The sequence below is a fragment of the Chamaea fasciata genome, unplaced genomic scaffold (genome assembly GCF_029207755.1).
Source record: "Chamaea fasciata isolate MVZ Bird 193981 ecotype frontalis unplaced genomic scaffold, bChaFas1.0.hap1 SCAF_2, whole genome shotgun sequence".
Taxonomy (NCBI): domain Eukaryota; kingdom Metazoa; phylum Chordata; class Aves; order Passeriformes; family Sylviidae; genus Chamaea; species Chamaea fasciata.
In genome coordinates this window covers 37,694,353-37,710,242 of record NW_027094087.1, presented here as the reverse complement: position 1 = coordinate 37,710,242, position 15,890 = coordinate 37,694,353, and the positions used below count along the sequence as shown (strand labels likewise).

At 39.8% G+C, this 15,890-nt stretch overlaps 1 protein-coding gene across 3 annotated transcripts in view; it reads left to right on the top strand.

The window, feature by feature from the left end:
• Window positions 1–15,890, top strand: part of SESN3 (sestrin 3) — a 45,016-nt gene that overhangs the window by 16,136 nt on the left and 12,990 nt on the right. For 2 of the 3 annotated variants that reach the window (XM_066175710.1, XM_066175709.1), the window contains exons 2-7: window positions 7,228–7,293; window positions 9,618–9,815; window positions 10,484–10,666; window positions 11,046–11,282; window positions 12,810–12,978; window positions 15,248–15,363. In XM_066175710.1, the coding sequence (XP_066031807.1) occupies window positions 7,228–7,293; window positions 9,618–9,815; window positions 10,484–10,666; window positions 11,046–11,282; window positions 12,810–12,978; window positions 15,248–15,363 (969 nt within the window). The remainder of the gene's footprint in view (window positions 1–7,227; window positions 7,294–9,617; window positions 9,816–10,483; window positions 10,667–11,045; window positions 11,283–12,809; window positions 12,979–15,247; window positions 15,364–15,890) is intronic. The other variant, XM_066175711.1, reaches the window with a different exon arrangement.

The following is a 15,890-nucleotide window of genomic DNA, read 5'->3' as shown; positions in this document are numbered from 1 at the left end:
AACTTTTGCTCTTAATATCTGGTGCTGTTGAAACATAGAAAATGCTCTTCTGCTGTGCTTGTAGTGTATTGAGTCATCTAGACATTCACTCACAAGATCTTCTGTCCTGAGGGCAGTTCTTGAGGAGCACACAAACTCCAGTGTTATTGCTGGGTGTGAGGGGAGGGAAGGAGGTTAAGTTCCTCCTGGAACTTAAGGGTGGATGAGAGAAGCATTGTTTCTCCTTTTTTCTGTTCTCCCCACAATTTTGGTTTTGGTTTTTTTAGCAGCTTTTTGAGTGGTTTTTTGAAGGCTTCGTTTGGTTTTTTGAAGGCTGAAGTAGACCAGCAAACTATTTGTTGTCTGCTGGTGATTCGTGTTTTGCTGGTCTTCAGACCAATACCTGGTTAGCCATGAAGTCCTGTTAGTCTATGGTGGAAAACCAGGCTTTTGCATGACACAGTTGTTCTCATCCTGAGTTAGACATCACCTTCCTTTTTTTCATTTTAACCAGCAGGCAGATGGCTAACTCTGATTTGGGTGCCTGTGTTTGGTCAGTTGTGTTTCATCCTTGGTATCTGAGAATGATTGGGACATGAATAAGAAATCAGACTTTGAGATTTGGCTTATATTAAATGGAAGTGATTCTCAAGCAACAAGGAAGTAGAAAAAGTAGCTGTTTGTCTCTCATCCTTTTCAGGTTTTAATAATCAGTGTTTGGGTTTGGCTTGGCACCGTTAGTTGAGCAAATTTTCTTGTGAAGGTCTTTCCATTTTTCTGTGTAGGAGCCTCAGACTTACAAAGCTAGATGTACTCTGAACTTCAATCAATATTAAGTTACAGGTGTGTCTTTAACTTGATACATTTAGATCTATTCTGACCTAAAAATAAATTGCAAAATACAGTTCAGGTTTCTTAAATAGTGTTTTTCAGCATACTTGTTACTCTGACGTTTGACTTCAGGTCCTTGTCTGTCTGCTCCCAATTGCAGTTGGAGGTTGGTTTTGGTTCATAGGAATGATCTCCAGGACAAGGAGAGAGATACAGCAGTAGGAGTAGTAAGGACACAGATGTGGGTTTGCTTTATGGAAAAGGCTTTTCTGCCAGTAAGTTCGTGTTCACTGCTGAGTTTTTCTCCCCTGGGCTGAGTGTTCCGGATATCTTTCAAAGAACAAGGAACCATTGTGGGACTTCTCCTGCCTGACCATCCATCTTGGGTTGGGTAGAAATTGCTGACCTTTGGTTTCTAATTAGTGTGGATTGTGTTCTTAATAGCTGGTAGAGGGATGGGAACTTGGGATAGGCTTCCTTTTATTGTGTGAAATCCAAAAGGGCTGTAACCTGTTACCAGAGCAAAAGCTCTCCATCAATTGTACTATGTTGGCTCTCTTCCCAGCTCTTTGCACCACTTCATCAGCTGTGAGGCAAAAAGATGCCAAATTCTTAATGTTAAAAGTTACTGGTTTAAGTATTTTGAAATGCTGTTCCATTTAAAAAAGATTTCCTGCTGCTTGACTTCCTCTGCTAATTTTCATCTTTATGGCTTAGTTTGCATTTTTGGAGTTGAGCAGTCTGCTAAGAGGAAGAAACTGTTGCAAAATCACTTGAAATACCCCTAACAAATGACTGTAGGCTAGGACTTTTGCTTTGTGAACTCTCAACTTTTTGACATTGTTTGTTCTGAACATTTCTTTTATTGCTTCTGGAGTTATATCCTGGGTTTAATTATAGGAACGAGTCAGCTGTAAGGAGGGGTTCTGCACTGTCAGCAAATAGTGTTATGCATCATTCAAATCATTGCTCTTCACATTTTTGGCTTTTCCTTTTCTACAGAAATTGTTTTGAATAACAGGACACCAAGGTTTACCCTTCAAATGTGTATCTAAATTTTTGAAGTTGCAATGCAAACTTTATGTGAGATGAACTGTAGATATGTTCTGAAGCTATAAAGCTCCCAGTTTTATTACATTAGATGCCATAAACAGATTTTTTTTTTCTTTAAAGAATGGTACATCAGTAAATTGTTGTCAATGAATGTCAAAATTTCACAGCTTTGCTGAATCTACTTCTTTGGTCTTGTCAATCAGAGACTCCCAGAAGAACTGACATGTGAAGACAGGTAAACGCTGACTATTGAGTTTTCATTTTAGTCAACAAGACTGTGTAGTTTTAACTATTACATTAATCCTCTGCAAATTTACAACAAATAATAAAGTTACCACCTAAAATGAATTGGATGCATCCTTTAGGATCCTTTCTGCCACATTTCTGAACTGCTCTTCCTCTGCCAAAGTTGGGTGGGTAAATTAAAATGCAACTTGGCATGCACAGAAATAAACAAAATCCCTCCTGCATCCTAAGGAAGAGTTTGAATAAAAGTAGATGCTAAGACACAACCAGTGTTCAGATAGATTTTTTTTTTTACTGCTTTCTTCTGTTTTCAGTGAGAATAGAATAAGCAGATGGTCCGGTATGACTGAATGACTAAAATTGTGTTACAATTTACTGAAAATCAGAGCATTTGACTGTAATTAGAGCCAGTCGAGGTAGACCCTGTTTCAGGATCCAAGAACCAAAAGTGAAAATGTGTTCAGTAACAACAGGGGGAGGAGGAGAAACCAGTTTGTAGGTAGAGTTTTAACCAGCAGCAGCAGCAGCAAATAATGCTGTTTGTAATGTGAACTAAAGTTTAAGGCATTTATGTCTGTCAGCTGAAAACCAAATATGGGCTCCATAATATTAGGTCTGTGAAATTGAACTGGTGTATTTTGAAGAACTGTAAGATAAAGCTGAGACTGGGAGAAAAAAAAAGATTCCCTTGGGAAGATTCAGCCCCAGATAGGGAATGCTAAATCCAGTTCTCCACTCCCACCCAGTGACAGACTTGATTAAGATTATTGCTGCAGATGTTAATGAGTATTTTAAAGAGATGGACCACTGCATTTAAATAACAAAGATCCTTACAAATGCTAGATAGTAGCAAAATTGTTTGTAGATTATAATATAAGAAAAAGTGTAATAAATAAGTTACTCTTTACCTTCCCCCCAAAAAAACATTTCTGCTTGTTTAGGAAAAAGAGTTTTTCCTCAGGAGAAACTAATTTTGGGATGCCCTTAGGATTTATATTTGATCTGGTGTTGTTTATTGTCCTGGTGTCTTGACAGTGGTGGCAGGTGTTGTGAGAGTGGACGCTCTGAGCCCCTTCATGATTGTTTCCCAGACACTTGCACTGAACTGGGAGTTTGCAGGGCAGCATTGCCATGGCTCACAAAATTCCCTCTTGAATGTTTCTTCCCTGTGATTCCCCTCCCCCCTCCCCCCATCCCGTTGAAGCATGACCACCTTGATGTCAAATGCAGGATGAATTAGATTTTATGTGCCATGTGTGTAAGAAGCCCCCATGCACCCACAGCAGTGCACTTGCTTCTTTCCCATGTTTTCTGAATAGGTAGATATTCAGAAGTACTTCCTAAAGCAGCTGTTTGATCAGCCCCACCAGCTAGCACTTCCATTCTCAAAAAAACAGCCTCCTTTTACAGCTTGCTAAAAATAGCCATTTCTTTAAAGCCTGAGGACACGGTGATTCATGTGTTGGTGAAGAGGAAGAAAGGTTATTTCTTTTGCTTTAGGCTTTGGGAGGAAAGCCGCTGTGCTATCCCAGCTGGGCTCATGCTTGCTCCCCCTTAGCCTTCATGGCCACATCACCAACCCCAGTGGCTCTGGCATTCCTTGCTCTGCCACCGCAGCCTGGCAGCTCTTTGAGATGCAGGTGCCACGTCCCAGTGCCCATCTTGACTCTGGAGGGAAGGGTGTGCCATCACTGCCACAGCTGAAAATAAACCCATGAGATGGCAAGGTGCAGATTTGTGTCTGTGGGTTTGTGCAGAGCTCATCCAAGGACAAAGGTATTTCTTACAGTTTATAGCTGGGCAAAGGGGAAATGCTCCTACTTTGTCACCATTCAGATTCCTGCTGAAGCTCCTGACACCATTGCAAGTGCAGTTTAAGGATAGGAAGAAGTCACAGGTAGAGCTTTTATAGGATTTTTGATTCCCACACCCGCTCTCCTGTGCTCTGCAGAGGTCTGGTTCCGCTGTCTGACACCGCAGTGTGACAGTGACACTGCTGCTAAACCTGCTCCAAGGCTCTGGCTTGCAGCAGCCCCTCTCTCAGGAACATACTCAGGCACACATTTTTCTGCTTTGAGGCCCTTCATCATCTCATTCCTTCTGATGAAATAGTCCTCAAAAAGGTACTAGTCTTAATGTAAATGGAAATTGTTCTTACTCCAGCGGTGTGTTTCTGGAGGAACATGAAGCAGAAAATGACTGGTAGATGTGCGTGCAACATTTTAGTTGCTGAGCAACCTGGTTCTTTCTTCAGCCTCTTAGCAAAAGAATCCAATTTCAAGTAAGATATTTGGGACCCTGGCTGACTTAGTGATAGTTAGTGAAACCTGCAAAGACTACTTGGACAGGAAAACAAAATGACTTTCTTGGAAAACAAGAAGCTTTGCAAGAATTTTCACCATTAAGGACCATATATCTGTACTGTTCCTTTCTAATTCGCATATACCATTTTTTATGTTTGGGTTCATGGGTAGGCCTTAAATCACTATTCTAGATAAAGCATGCCCAGAAGCAGTCGTTCTTATCTGCAGCTCAACAAAGCCAACATTATCTTTCTCAATGCTTGTAAACGTCACATATTTTTATTAATAGCATCCGGAGAACTTGTGCAACCAGATGATGTTTGCTCCTTTTCTCCTCAGAAGCTTGTTTTAACCAGTTTTAATAAAATAAAAGCTTTGGCAAGATGGCAAAATAATCTTTCCTGTTGATGGAAGGGAGGAATATACACTTCTAATATCAAAAAAAACCCCAGCTCCCTCTAAGTGTCTAGTGATAACTCATCAACTTTAATGATCATGTTGTAGCTTTTGGGGTTTTGTTCTTGTTTTGGTTGTTTTTTGGGGGTTTTTATTCCAGGCTTATTTGTTTGGTTTTTTTTCTTGGTTTTTTTTTTTAGAATTGCCACCACCCAAAAGGAGTTGGATTTTGTTCTTTTTGTAGTAGATTAGCACACATTTTTCATGTCTGACTATCTCCTGGACTTTCTGTCATCATTCACAGGAACTAACTGTTGATATTTGCCTATATTCATCCACCCAAGTACCGTTTCCTCCTTTCCTCAGCAGTAGCTTATCTGCAGGCTCAAAGGAGAAATAGCAGTCACACTGAATGGAAAAACAGAGGAATGGAGCCCAGATCCTGCTAGAAGAAACAAAGGGATTTTTTTGCCATGGTCTGGCCTCCAGGACCAGCTTTGCAGAGCCTGAAGAAGATACAGATCAGACAGCAGGACAGAGAAGGTTCAGCTCTGGTTTAGACCTGTGCTCCAGCAAAAGCTGACAGTGTACAGGTATCCAAGTTGTGTCAATCACACAAACTACTTCTTCCAGATTATTTAGTGTGAAATAAAGGTTTTAAACTTTAATTTCCAGATAACCTTCATAAAGTAAGTAAAATCCAAGCTTGGATCCAATCTTGGAAAGCATTTCTTTTTTTTAATGTTGGCAGAAATGACTGGCTACTGGCAAGACCCTGTATTTGAGGGCAGAAGATGTCTTCCTGTGCCTTGTGTGACTGTGTGAGGAAGGGGTTGCATGTGCAGATACCAGGACTCTCTTCACCATTTCTTCATACTTTAGATTGAGTACTTTCTATACATGAGAAGTATTTTACAGGGTTTTTCGAGCTGTGACAGTAGGCAGCAGATGCAGGAAGTTGTCTCCTGGCTGCTGGGCTTCATGCGGTTGATCCAGCTTATTTCTGCATCTTTTAGCAGCTAATTGTTCCAAAGTCACAAATTCAATTGTCCTGCGAGAGTTTGCTTTGGAACATCTTTCCTGAATAATCATTGCTGATTTTTGCATGTTATTTCTTAATCTAATTTAGAAAGGACAGGATGTTTTTCAGGATCAGGACAATAGTTACTCAGCTCCACTGGCTTAATTTTCCTGCGTGAAAATCAGTGGCACATTCATTATGGAACTGGCACTGCTGTTTGTGCACACAGCAGTTAAGCTTAAAGCCCCCCTGATAGAGGTATTTAAGAGTCATTTGTTATGGAAAACATCAGACTTTCATGTTAGGGGCATGAAATACTTAGTATGCAAATCCAATACTGCTGTTTATGGATAACATATTAAGAGTCACCAACACTGTGGTTGCAATTAGGGACTTGAGACAAGTGTGCAGCCAGCCAGATAGATGGAAAATAAACATAAGGAGGAAAAGAAGAAAAGACAAGAAGCAACTGCTTTAAATTATCGCAAGGGAAATTCAGATTAGACACTAGGAAAACTTTAACAGTCTGAGGATTTAGTCACTGAAATAAATTACCCATGGAGAGGAAGGAACCTCCAGGAGAGTTGGACCAGCATTGGTCAGGAATTATGTGGACAAGTGTCAGTCCTGCCCTTGATGAGTCGGAGGAGCAGGCAGCCTCCCCAGGTCCCCTTCACTCCTCTGGCTGGCAGCACAGTTTATCTTAGTCCAGTTTCTTATCCCCAGTAAATCAAAAAAGTCCTCTGGCTCTTGTTACGCTATCAGCTTGTTCTGTACTAAATATATCCTCCTGCCTTGTAGCTGGGGTTTTCACACCAAGGCACTGTGCTCCAGTGCAGCAGTGAGCAAGGTGGACTTTTCATCAGGTTTCTAGAAAATGCATGTAACTGGGTCTTGCTAATTTTAGTTCTTTTCATGCCAATATTTGGTGCATAAAGTTCTTAGGCTCTTCACAACACTAAGGATCTCATCAGATCCTGATACTGAAAAGAACCAGCATCTTGCTTACAATTTCCTGAGTGTGTTTTTTCCCCCCCTCTCTTCAAACTTCCATTCAATCCAGTAAAATGGCTTATTTTAGCATCATGCCAGATGTTTTGTTGCTATTGTCTGTATATCTTCAAACTGGTCTGTAAACCAACTGGGATTAGATTTTTGGGGTTTGTTTCTGCCTTACCCCTGCCCAAAATTGGTGCTGTTTCTTGCCAAAATGAATGCCATTCCTTCATGCAAAGTACAGGGGTTGCAAAGCTGATCTAATGTGGTGTGATGCCATACATCCTCAGTGAACACCCAGGGGGCTTTGAGAAGAGAATTGAATCCAGACCTTGAAGATCTCATCTTGTGAGGTGAATATGTAATTCCTGACAGTGACTGAACTGTGTGACTGTTTTGCAGGAAAAGAGAGTACAAGTCTCCCCGCCGTTGACAAGAGGACCAAGTGCCTTTATACCAGAGAACGAAGTAAGTTTGCACTTAGCTGGTTTTGGTGATGGTTTTGAAAATAATGACACTGAAGGATGGTTCTATGCTGCTTGTTCCATGGTACCGAGATGAGCTCCCTTGAAAGCAAAAGCAATGGTTTCTCTGGAGCAGGTTCCAGTGGGTAAGATCCATCCCATCCTTTCACAAAAGTGGTACTGTTTGACATCTTTTCTGTCACCAGCATTCCTGGAGACAGCCATGAGTGACAGCTCTGCTCTTCTCGGGTGGGTGTGAGCACATTATTAATAATGCCAGACCCGACGGGAGGCCTGTCCAGTATTGCAGCAATGTGATTATGTAGCTCTCAGAGCAGTGCCTGACCCTCAGTTTGAGAGAACCTGCAAATATGACTTCACCCCTTAGACTGTAGCTGTGGCTCTTGAGAGAATTTATGGTTGAAAGGTAGGAGTGGATTTCAGGCTCCAGATTTCTACCATGACAAATGCTGACTTGTGGTTTGTTAAACAACTACCTTTCTCTCTCATTCCTTGTCATGAAATAGTACAGTGAATAGAGAGGGTTTAGTGACAGAATATTAACACACTGAAGTGATAATAACACTACTGATGTCAAAGGCTGCTTTATTGTTGCAGTGGAAAGAATATGGGCAGAGAAATAATGACTTAATTGTAAAGGTTCCTATTAACATGCCACAAGGCTTTGAAAGCAGAATTTAAAAAATCTATGTCTGTGGATGGAAATAAATCAGGAGGAAATTCATGCACAGTATGAAGAGGATAGTAATAGAGATGGAGATAAAGCTTAGAAATAATCATGTGGCATATTGCTATTGATAACATAGCAACAGCACAGTCCTACAGGATTATATTTTGATTCTGTCAGCAGAATTTCTTTCTATAGCTTGCAGTGTTACAAGGAAAATTCCTGACAAGCTGGAGAAGATTAGAAACCCTACCAGAGACACAAAAAATACGATCTCCCCAAGAAACCTCTAAATGAGACAAGAATCTGTTAAATACATGGGAGATACACTTGTTGAAGAATAAGAGGGACTCCTAGGAGTGGAGCGAGGTATATACAGGGACATAAAATGGTCTCTAATGTGTGAATAAAATTCTGATGGTAAAAACTTTATTAAGGACAACTGAGAAGGTTTGGGTATGAAACACAGAAAAGCTGCCATAGTGAAGATACACATGTGAAAATGATGGAGCTGCCTAACTGTGTAGCTGCTTCTCCCCATTCTTTCCAGGCCCACAAATTAAACCAGGAAAGTACAGTGGGGAGAAATGAAAATGTGGTATGTTGTTTGTGTTTCTTTGTATGTAATTTCTATATAAGATCTGATAGAAAAATATTTGAGACATGGTCCACTCATCAGCCCATCATAAAGAAGAAAACATATTTTAAAAAGAATATTTCTGCAAAAGCATTGTGCTTCTCGGTTTTAGGCACTTTCTAGCTTCATGTGCAGCAAAACAGCTAAAATATGTTCTCATTTTGTGGTGTTTGCAATAATAAGCTGTCTGGTTTATTGCTGCACAGTGTCAGAATAAATACTGGGTATTCTAGTCTTGTGCTTGTAACTTCAGTGGTGAACATGTTGAGAATGGCTGTTCCTGGTGATAAACACTGAGTAATAGCACTCATACTGTGTCAGGGCTTGCAAGGCAGGAGCGACTTACTGTTCTGCTGTTTCATTTCATCTTGTGCCCAAGGTTTGGATTGGTTGGAATAATTAAAGAACAGCTTTTGTTTAAAGAAAGCATTAAATTCCTATTCTAAATAATACCTGAATGTTACGGACAAATTAGCACTTGATCTCCTCTTCAATTATGCAAGCACAGAAGAGATAGATTGCCAGGCTGTTTCTATAATTTGGTTACATAATCCAGTTCCTCTCCATTAATTTTGAAATTGATTTTAGGGCTGAGCACTCAGGTGGTGTGTGTCTATACAGGTTGTCTTCCATAAAGAATTTACTTTCCATTTAGCTCTTACTTACTTCCAGCTCTCTGTACAGGTTTGATTTCAACATCTGCGACTCCCTCTGTTTCAAGAAGATGTATAGAAAAATGGTTTGGGCTTTTTTAGAAACATATAAAAAATAACAGAGGTTCAGTGTAAAGTGCTCTTCAGTTCTCAGTGTACAAGTAAGATCCATGTGTGTGTGTATTTGCATTCATGCAGGCCTGTATGTTTACAAATACATATCCAGAACTCCATCATTGTCTTTAAGTCTGGGCACAGATAAACCTTTCATACCACAGTGTGTTTCTCCCCAGGGCTAAAGCAAGAGAAAATCTCTCCCTCTGTTAATATTTCTCCATCTTATTTTCAAGGTTATGCAAGCAAACGGTTTGGATGAACGTACTAATCTTCTTGTGGAAGAATACTCTACGTCTGGTCGCCTGGACAATATCACCCAGGTCATGAGTATCCACACTCAATACCTGGAGTCTTTCCTCCGCAGCCAGTTCTATATGCTGCGCATGGATGGGCCCCTTCCTTTGCCCTACAGGCACTACATTGCCATCATGGTACGTACCGACAGGCTGTGAACCTTCTCCTGTGTTTAAAAAAAGAAGAAAAAAAGGAAGAATTTGGAAAGGAGAAATTAGAGTGGTATTTTGACAGAGGCTGTATTTTTGTTCTAGATTTTTCTCCCAATAAGAAGGATTTAGCCAGAAGGTTTTTAGTGAGAAGAGAGAATTGGCAACCTACATCATTCCCTATTCCCCACAGTGATGCGCCTCTCACATGCCCACATCACTGTGCAGCAGTAGGAGGAGATGCAGTGGACTCAAGTCACAAGAAATTCCAGATGGACACTAGGAAAACAATTCTCTCTGTGAGGAGGTAGAGACATTGCAGCAGGAACCAAGAAATGTCCTGTGATCTCTAAGGGTGACGATCTTGTCTGGACAAGGCTCAGAGCAACAAGTTCTAAGTCAGCCCTGTGAGCAGAGGGTTGTCTTCTAGTGATCACTTCTAACCTAAATTATATTTTGCAGTCCAGAGTAAACAAATGTATTTTTATTGGAGAGTCCTTCATACTGTATAGAAATGCATTGCAGTGCATTTGCACAAGGCCTTTTGGAATGACATTGTAGTTTTGTTTTGTGTTATTAACCTGTCTCCCACCCGCAGCAAAACCAGATTACACACTAATGTGCTGCACTGTTCACTCTGTGTTTAATTATTCCAGGCTGCTGCCAGACATCAGTGTTCCTACCTAATAAATATGCACGTTGATGAGTTTCTGAAGACTGGCGGGATTGCAGAATGGTTGAATGGTTTAGAATACATTCCCCAAAGACTGAAAAATCTGAATGAAATAAACAAACTTCTTGCACACCGGCCCTGGCTGATCACGAAAGAGCACATCCAGGTACTTCTTCAGTCATGCCCCGTAAATACCAGTAAATGTCTGGTAAAAAGAACTGCCAAGAGCTGTGCAAGTGCCTGGTTAGGCTTCATTACCCTGAGTTAAAAAGTTCAGGGAAATACTAATGCACCAAACAAGCTCATTCTTCTGTGTGACAAGGCCAATAAGATTTTCTTTTTAGGAATAGCATTGGCTAAAAAAGCCCAGAAGAAAATAAGTAATATATTAGGTGTCAATTTTTTATCCAGTGAGAGTTTGTGTGCAAGGGAAATATGGTATTATTGGAAGAAAGAATTGATCCCTATTTGAAATGTGTAGTTTTATATACAATATGGGAGCCAAAAGAAATTTTATATTTACACTTTTTTTATTCTCATTTCAGAAACTTGTCAAGACTGGGGAAAATAATTGGTCTCTTCCTGAACTGGTGCATGCTGTTGTCCTGTTGGCACATTATCATGCCTTGGCAAGTTTTGTGTTTGGTAGTGGCATTAATCCAGAGAGAGATTTGGGTACATCTAATGGAGTCAGACTTATAGCAGTCAACAACTTCTGTGTCTGTGATCTTGCCAATGACAACAACATAGAAAATGCATCACTCACAAGTAGCAACTTCGGGGTTAGTGTTGCAAGAAAATTCTTTTGCTTGCCTCTGTTTTGCGTTAGAAAACTTTCTTCCATTCTTTCCGGTTTAAATTTTAGTTTGAAAATTTCTTTATCTGCTTTACAGGAATGCTTGAGTCTGGTAATCCTTACATACACTCTGGCAATTTCCAGTGTAATCTGTTGAAAACCACACTGTAACAAGTGGATCGTAGTCAGAGCAATGTGATTTTGATAGTTAATCTCACCACCCATCAGGCAAGATTAAAACATCGCTTTCAGCAGAAAGCTTAAAGTCTCAGTTTCTTTAGACAGTGTGGCATTGACTGGAGCATTGTTCCACCCATGTTCCTAACATAGGGAGTGAAAAGAAAAATGAAAAAAATATAGAAGTAGTAGTAGTAATAATAGTAATAATAATAATTTTTTATTCAAGGCCTACAGTCATGAAACAGTTTGAAACCCTTCTATGTAGATGGGAGGAAATGTCTGAAATTAAATTACTTAATTCTTCATGCTGGTGTTCCAGTCTTGAATCAACAGAGAACTTTGATTACTGGTTAATTAACTTGATTAATTTGATTACTAGTTAATTAACTGGACATTTTTTCCTGAAAGTTGCTCTAGAATGCTTTTGAAGACGTGCCCTTGAATTAATGCTGACAGATGAATTAGCCTCATTGCCTTTGATGGAAGATCAGGATTATGAGCAGAGTTGCTAGATACAATTTTTACAATTAGCAGTAGAATGTAAGCATGTCATCACTCAGCTCAATCACTGTGTCTTAAATTTCTGGGCTGTAAAACATGCCAGCACATGCCATGGAGGTGCCTTGCTCCCCGTTTGTAGTGGGCAGAGCATTGCTTCTGACTGTGTTTATTGCTAAGCAGTGAGAAGTCTGCTAGAAACAATTGTAACTATGGGCAAAAGAACAGACTCAAAAAGATGGAAAAGAAAAACCAAATAAGTTATGAAAAATCTGAATGATGGGTAGAGGGCACCCAAAACTTTGACATATTTATAGTAAAAAGAAGTCTTTTTTCCTCACAAAAGTAAGAAAAAGGGTCAACATAGTGGCTATTTTGGTCACACATAATGAAATAAAAGTACTGATTTGCCATCTCAGGTTGTGTTTCTGTAAGGCAGTGTTGCACTGCATCTCTTCAGAAACATATTTTGCATTACCAATGGACTGAATGTAGTTACCTTAGTATGAAAAGTTGTTTTATGAGAGACATAGAGCATGCAGATAGATTTTCCTGAGCTCTCTACATGGTGGAATATGAGTGACTGTGGTTTCCACACTAAAACACTGCCTCTTCACTGTTAATCTCACTGCAGTGAATTACTGCAGCAGGCTACATTAACACTTCCCAGCTCCTGTCTTCCTGCTGTCTGAAAGCTGTTTGTCTGTGCTGGATGTAGCAAAATGCATTCTGGCTTGAGTTTCTGTGTTTGCTGCTGCTGTCTGGTTTTGAGAACGTTGGTTGTCTAGCATGAAATCTGAAGATGACACATGTTGTGTATCTTCTGGTTTTGCAGAATGTCATGCTGTTTTTGCAGATTGCAGATTCTTTAAGTGAGCTGGAAGCCCTGATGGAAAGGATGAAGAGACTTCAAGAAGATAAAGAGGACGAAGAAGCCTCTCAGGAAGAAATGGCAACTCGCTTTGAGAAGGAGAAGAAGGAGAGTCTGCTAGTAATTAGTGGAGGTATTTGTGCTTTTCCAGTGTAATTTTGTTTGTGCTTTTTAAGAAATAAGTGCTTGAGACTAGTTCAGTGACTGGAACTTTCCTGTCCGTTTCTTTATTCTGGCTCTTCATTTAGGAGGAGTGTAGTTAGGATGGTCTTAACCTTTTGCTTCATCATCTTAGGATTCCTTGATTGACAAATAACATCATCCTTTCTACTACTTGAAATTTAGCTTTTGTATATTTAAAAAAAAAAAAAAAAAGACCTGTAGGCTTCCTTAAAAAGTAGGGTGTACATTTTTCTTTCTTTATATGTTTTGTATCATCAAAATAATTAATTTATTAATTACAATTAATAAATTAGTAATAAATATTCAGTAATATTTCACAGGTGTAGCTTCTGTGGTGCTTAGAACTTCGTTGACACTCATGAGTAAATTTCAGATATGACATTTAGTTTAGGAATTAGATGATGAGACTCAGCTACTTTCCCATTTACTGCCCACCTGGAAAGGACATTTCCAACTTGCTGCTCTGAAGGATCATACTGCTGTGCTGTTCCACTGCCTATCTTGTCATAGACATTGGTAGCATTTTTTATTCTTAAATTATTTTCCAAATTTTGAGCTGAAACCTTCTTTTCTCATATTCTTCATATGCTCTAGAGGCCTCCATCTCTAACAAACTAGAGAATGAAGTCTGCTTCATTCAGACAGGAAGGCGGGGTTCTTTTCCCAAAGAAAGTGTTAGAAGAAAGAATATTATTAAGACAATCAGCATCTCTAGCTATTTCCTCATAGTAGAATTTACTTGAAGATGATTGCTTGTGTCTTTTTAAAAAGTGACCCCTAAAATGCTTCACATTTTACTGTACTGTTCTTAGTGAATTTAGGTCTCTGCTGTTTCAGACCAGATGTGTTTGAAAGAATCAGTGGGTTTGTGCAAAGAACCCAGGAGGGAGGAAGAATGTACTGAGGATCAGCAGAGATTGTTTTGTGGCTCTTCAGGAACATGGAAAAATCTCTGAAAGAAGATACATCCAGCAATATTAAGCTGGCTTTTTTGAAATAGACATTATGAATTCTTGCTGTATTTTCCTTTGGTCAGGCAGTATTAGCAGTGCAGATAAATGGACACTCATTGCAGTTTCATTATCAAATCAGGACTTCCATGAGTCTCTGCAACTTCAGGTGTTTAGGGAAAAGGGGTCATTCAAGACAGGAGGGTTTTTGGATGGGGTTGCTGACAGTTTTGTTGACTTTCTTCCTGCTTTACCATTTCTGGATTTCAGTTGAGGAGTCTGTGTGTGATGGGCCTTTACCCTTTCATGAAATCCAGTCCTTGTCAGGGCAGAGGAGTGTATGTGTACAGGTTTTTTATTCTTCACTGAGAATTTACTGTAGCAGATGTTGTCCAGGCTTCTTCCTACACAGTTATGTTTTGTTTGTTTAACGAGGCAAAGAGGAGATAAAGCACTTCTGCAATTCTTAGATTAACTTACTTTTCAAGGTGCTAACAGTGGACATATGGCAGCTGTTCTGTCAATGCATGTGGAAGCAAGCCGTGATTTTAACATCAGGGTCAAATGCAGTCAGCTATGCAGTAGTCAACTTCTGCAGAGGTGGTTACAACAATCAAGCCACCTGTTTATTCAGGAGGGAAAGATTGATTCCTGATAGAGAACCTGCATGTGCTCAGTGATATGTTTTGGAGCTCTTTGAAGATGCTTAGTTACTACAGCTTCTGGCAGGATTTCACCCTGATGTACTGTAGAGCTCTTCGCTTTCATACAATCTTCAGCTGATATTTACCAGCAGAGTGTTGTGTTGCTTTCTGGTGCTCATACTCCAGCTTACAGAACAGAGCTGGTGTGATTCCTGACACAAAGGCTGCTCAGTACATCAATCCTGCTGTCAAGGATCCATTTTTTTGTTTCTTATGCGGACACAATGACTTTGCTAATGATACTCCTATTCCTGATTTAAGATAACTAACCTCCCTCAGAAGTCAATAGAGAGAAAAGAAAACCTCCAGACAGAAGTGTAGCCCATCTCTTTTTTTGTAGAAGTACATTAGATGTCTGGTATAGGCTGACGTTTAATGGGGTCAATGAAGGCAAGGTATGCAATACAAGCTGATGAGAATTAAAATGTTTCTTTCCTTTGTACCACTCTTCTCCTTTGCATAACTTCTAAAATTGTCCTCTAGTCCTGTAGTAGAGTGGTAGCTGGAAGTCGGCGTTAACTCATGTTCTTGCCTAAAGCAAAGCATTTTGCTGTTTCGTTCCCAGCATTCGATGATGAAATAGTGTCTACAGATGTCTCCCGTTATGTTGAAGATCCTGGGTTTGGGTACAAAGATTTTGCAAGGCGAGGAGAAGACCATCTGCCAACATTCAGAGCTCAGGTACCATCTCTTTGAAGCACATTCACTCAAAGAATGTTTGTATATCTCACTACAGAGCATAAAGTGATTATAGTGGGGCATGTTTGTTGCATTCTCCTTTTCTTGTCCTGGTTCATTAAATAACTCACAACTTTGCATAAATCTCCCTGAGATGGAGTCTTTTACTATTTGTCAGTCTCTGGCAAGGCAATACGTGGCTTTCCATCTTACTTCAGTTACTACCAGTATTAACGTTTGAAAACTGTACAGCATACCTGAAATAAAAGGGAAAGGTAGAACAACAAAAATTTCTTTCCGATCCCTCCAGATGTTGTAGAAAAAAAAAATCCGCTGGAGCAACTCTTTATTCCTGTCATTTTACCAAGTGCTCTCTGTCCAGTGGCTTTCAACACCTGGATATATATAGGTCTGTGAGAGTGACTCTGGGGACTGTTGTTCTCATGTGTGCACCAAATCTCTGGACTTGGAATGCCGTGAAAGAAAATGAATTCCTAAATAGGATTACTGAAGTTTTTGCTGTATTTCAA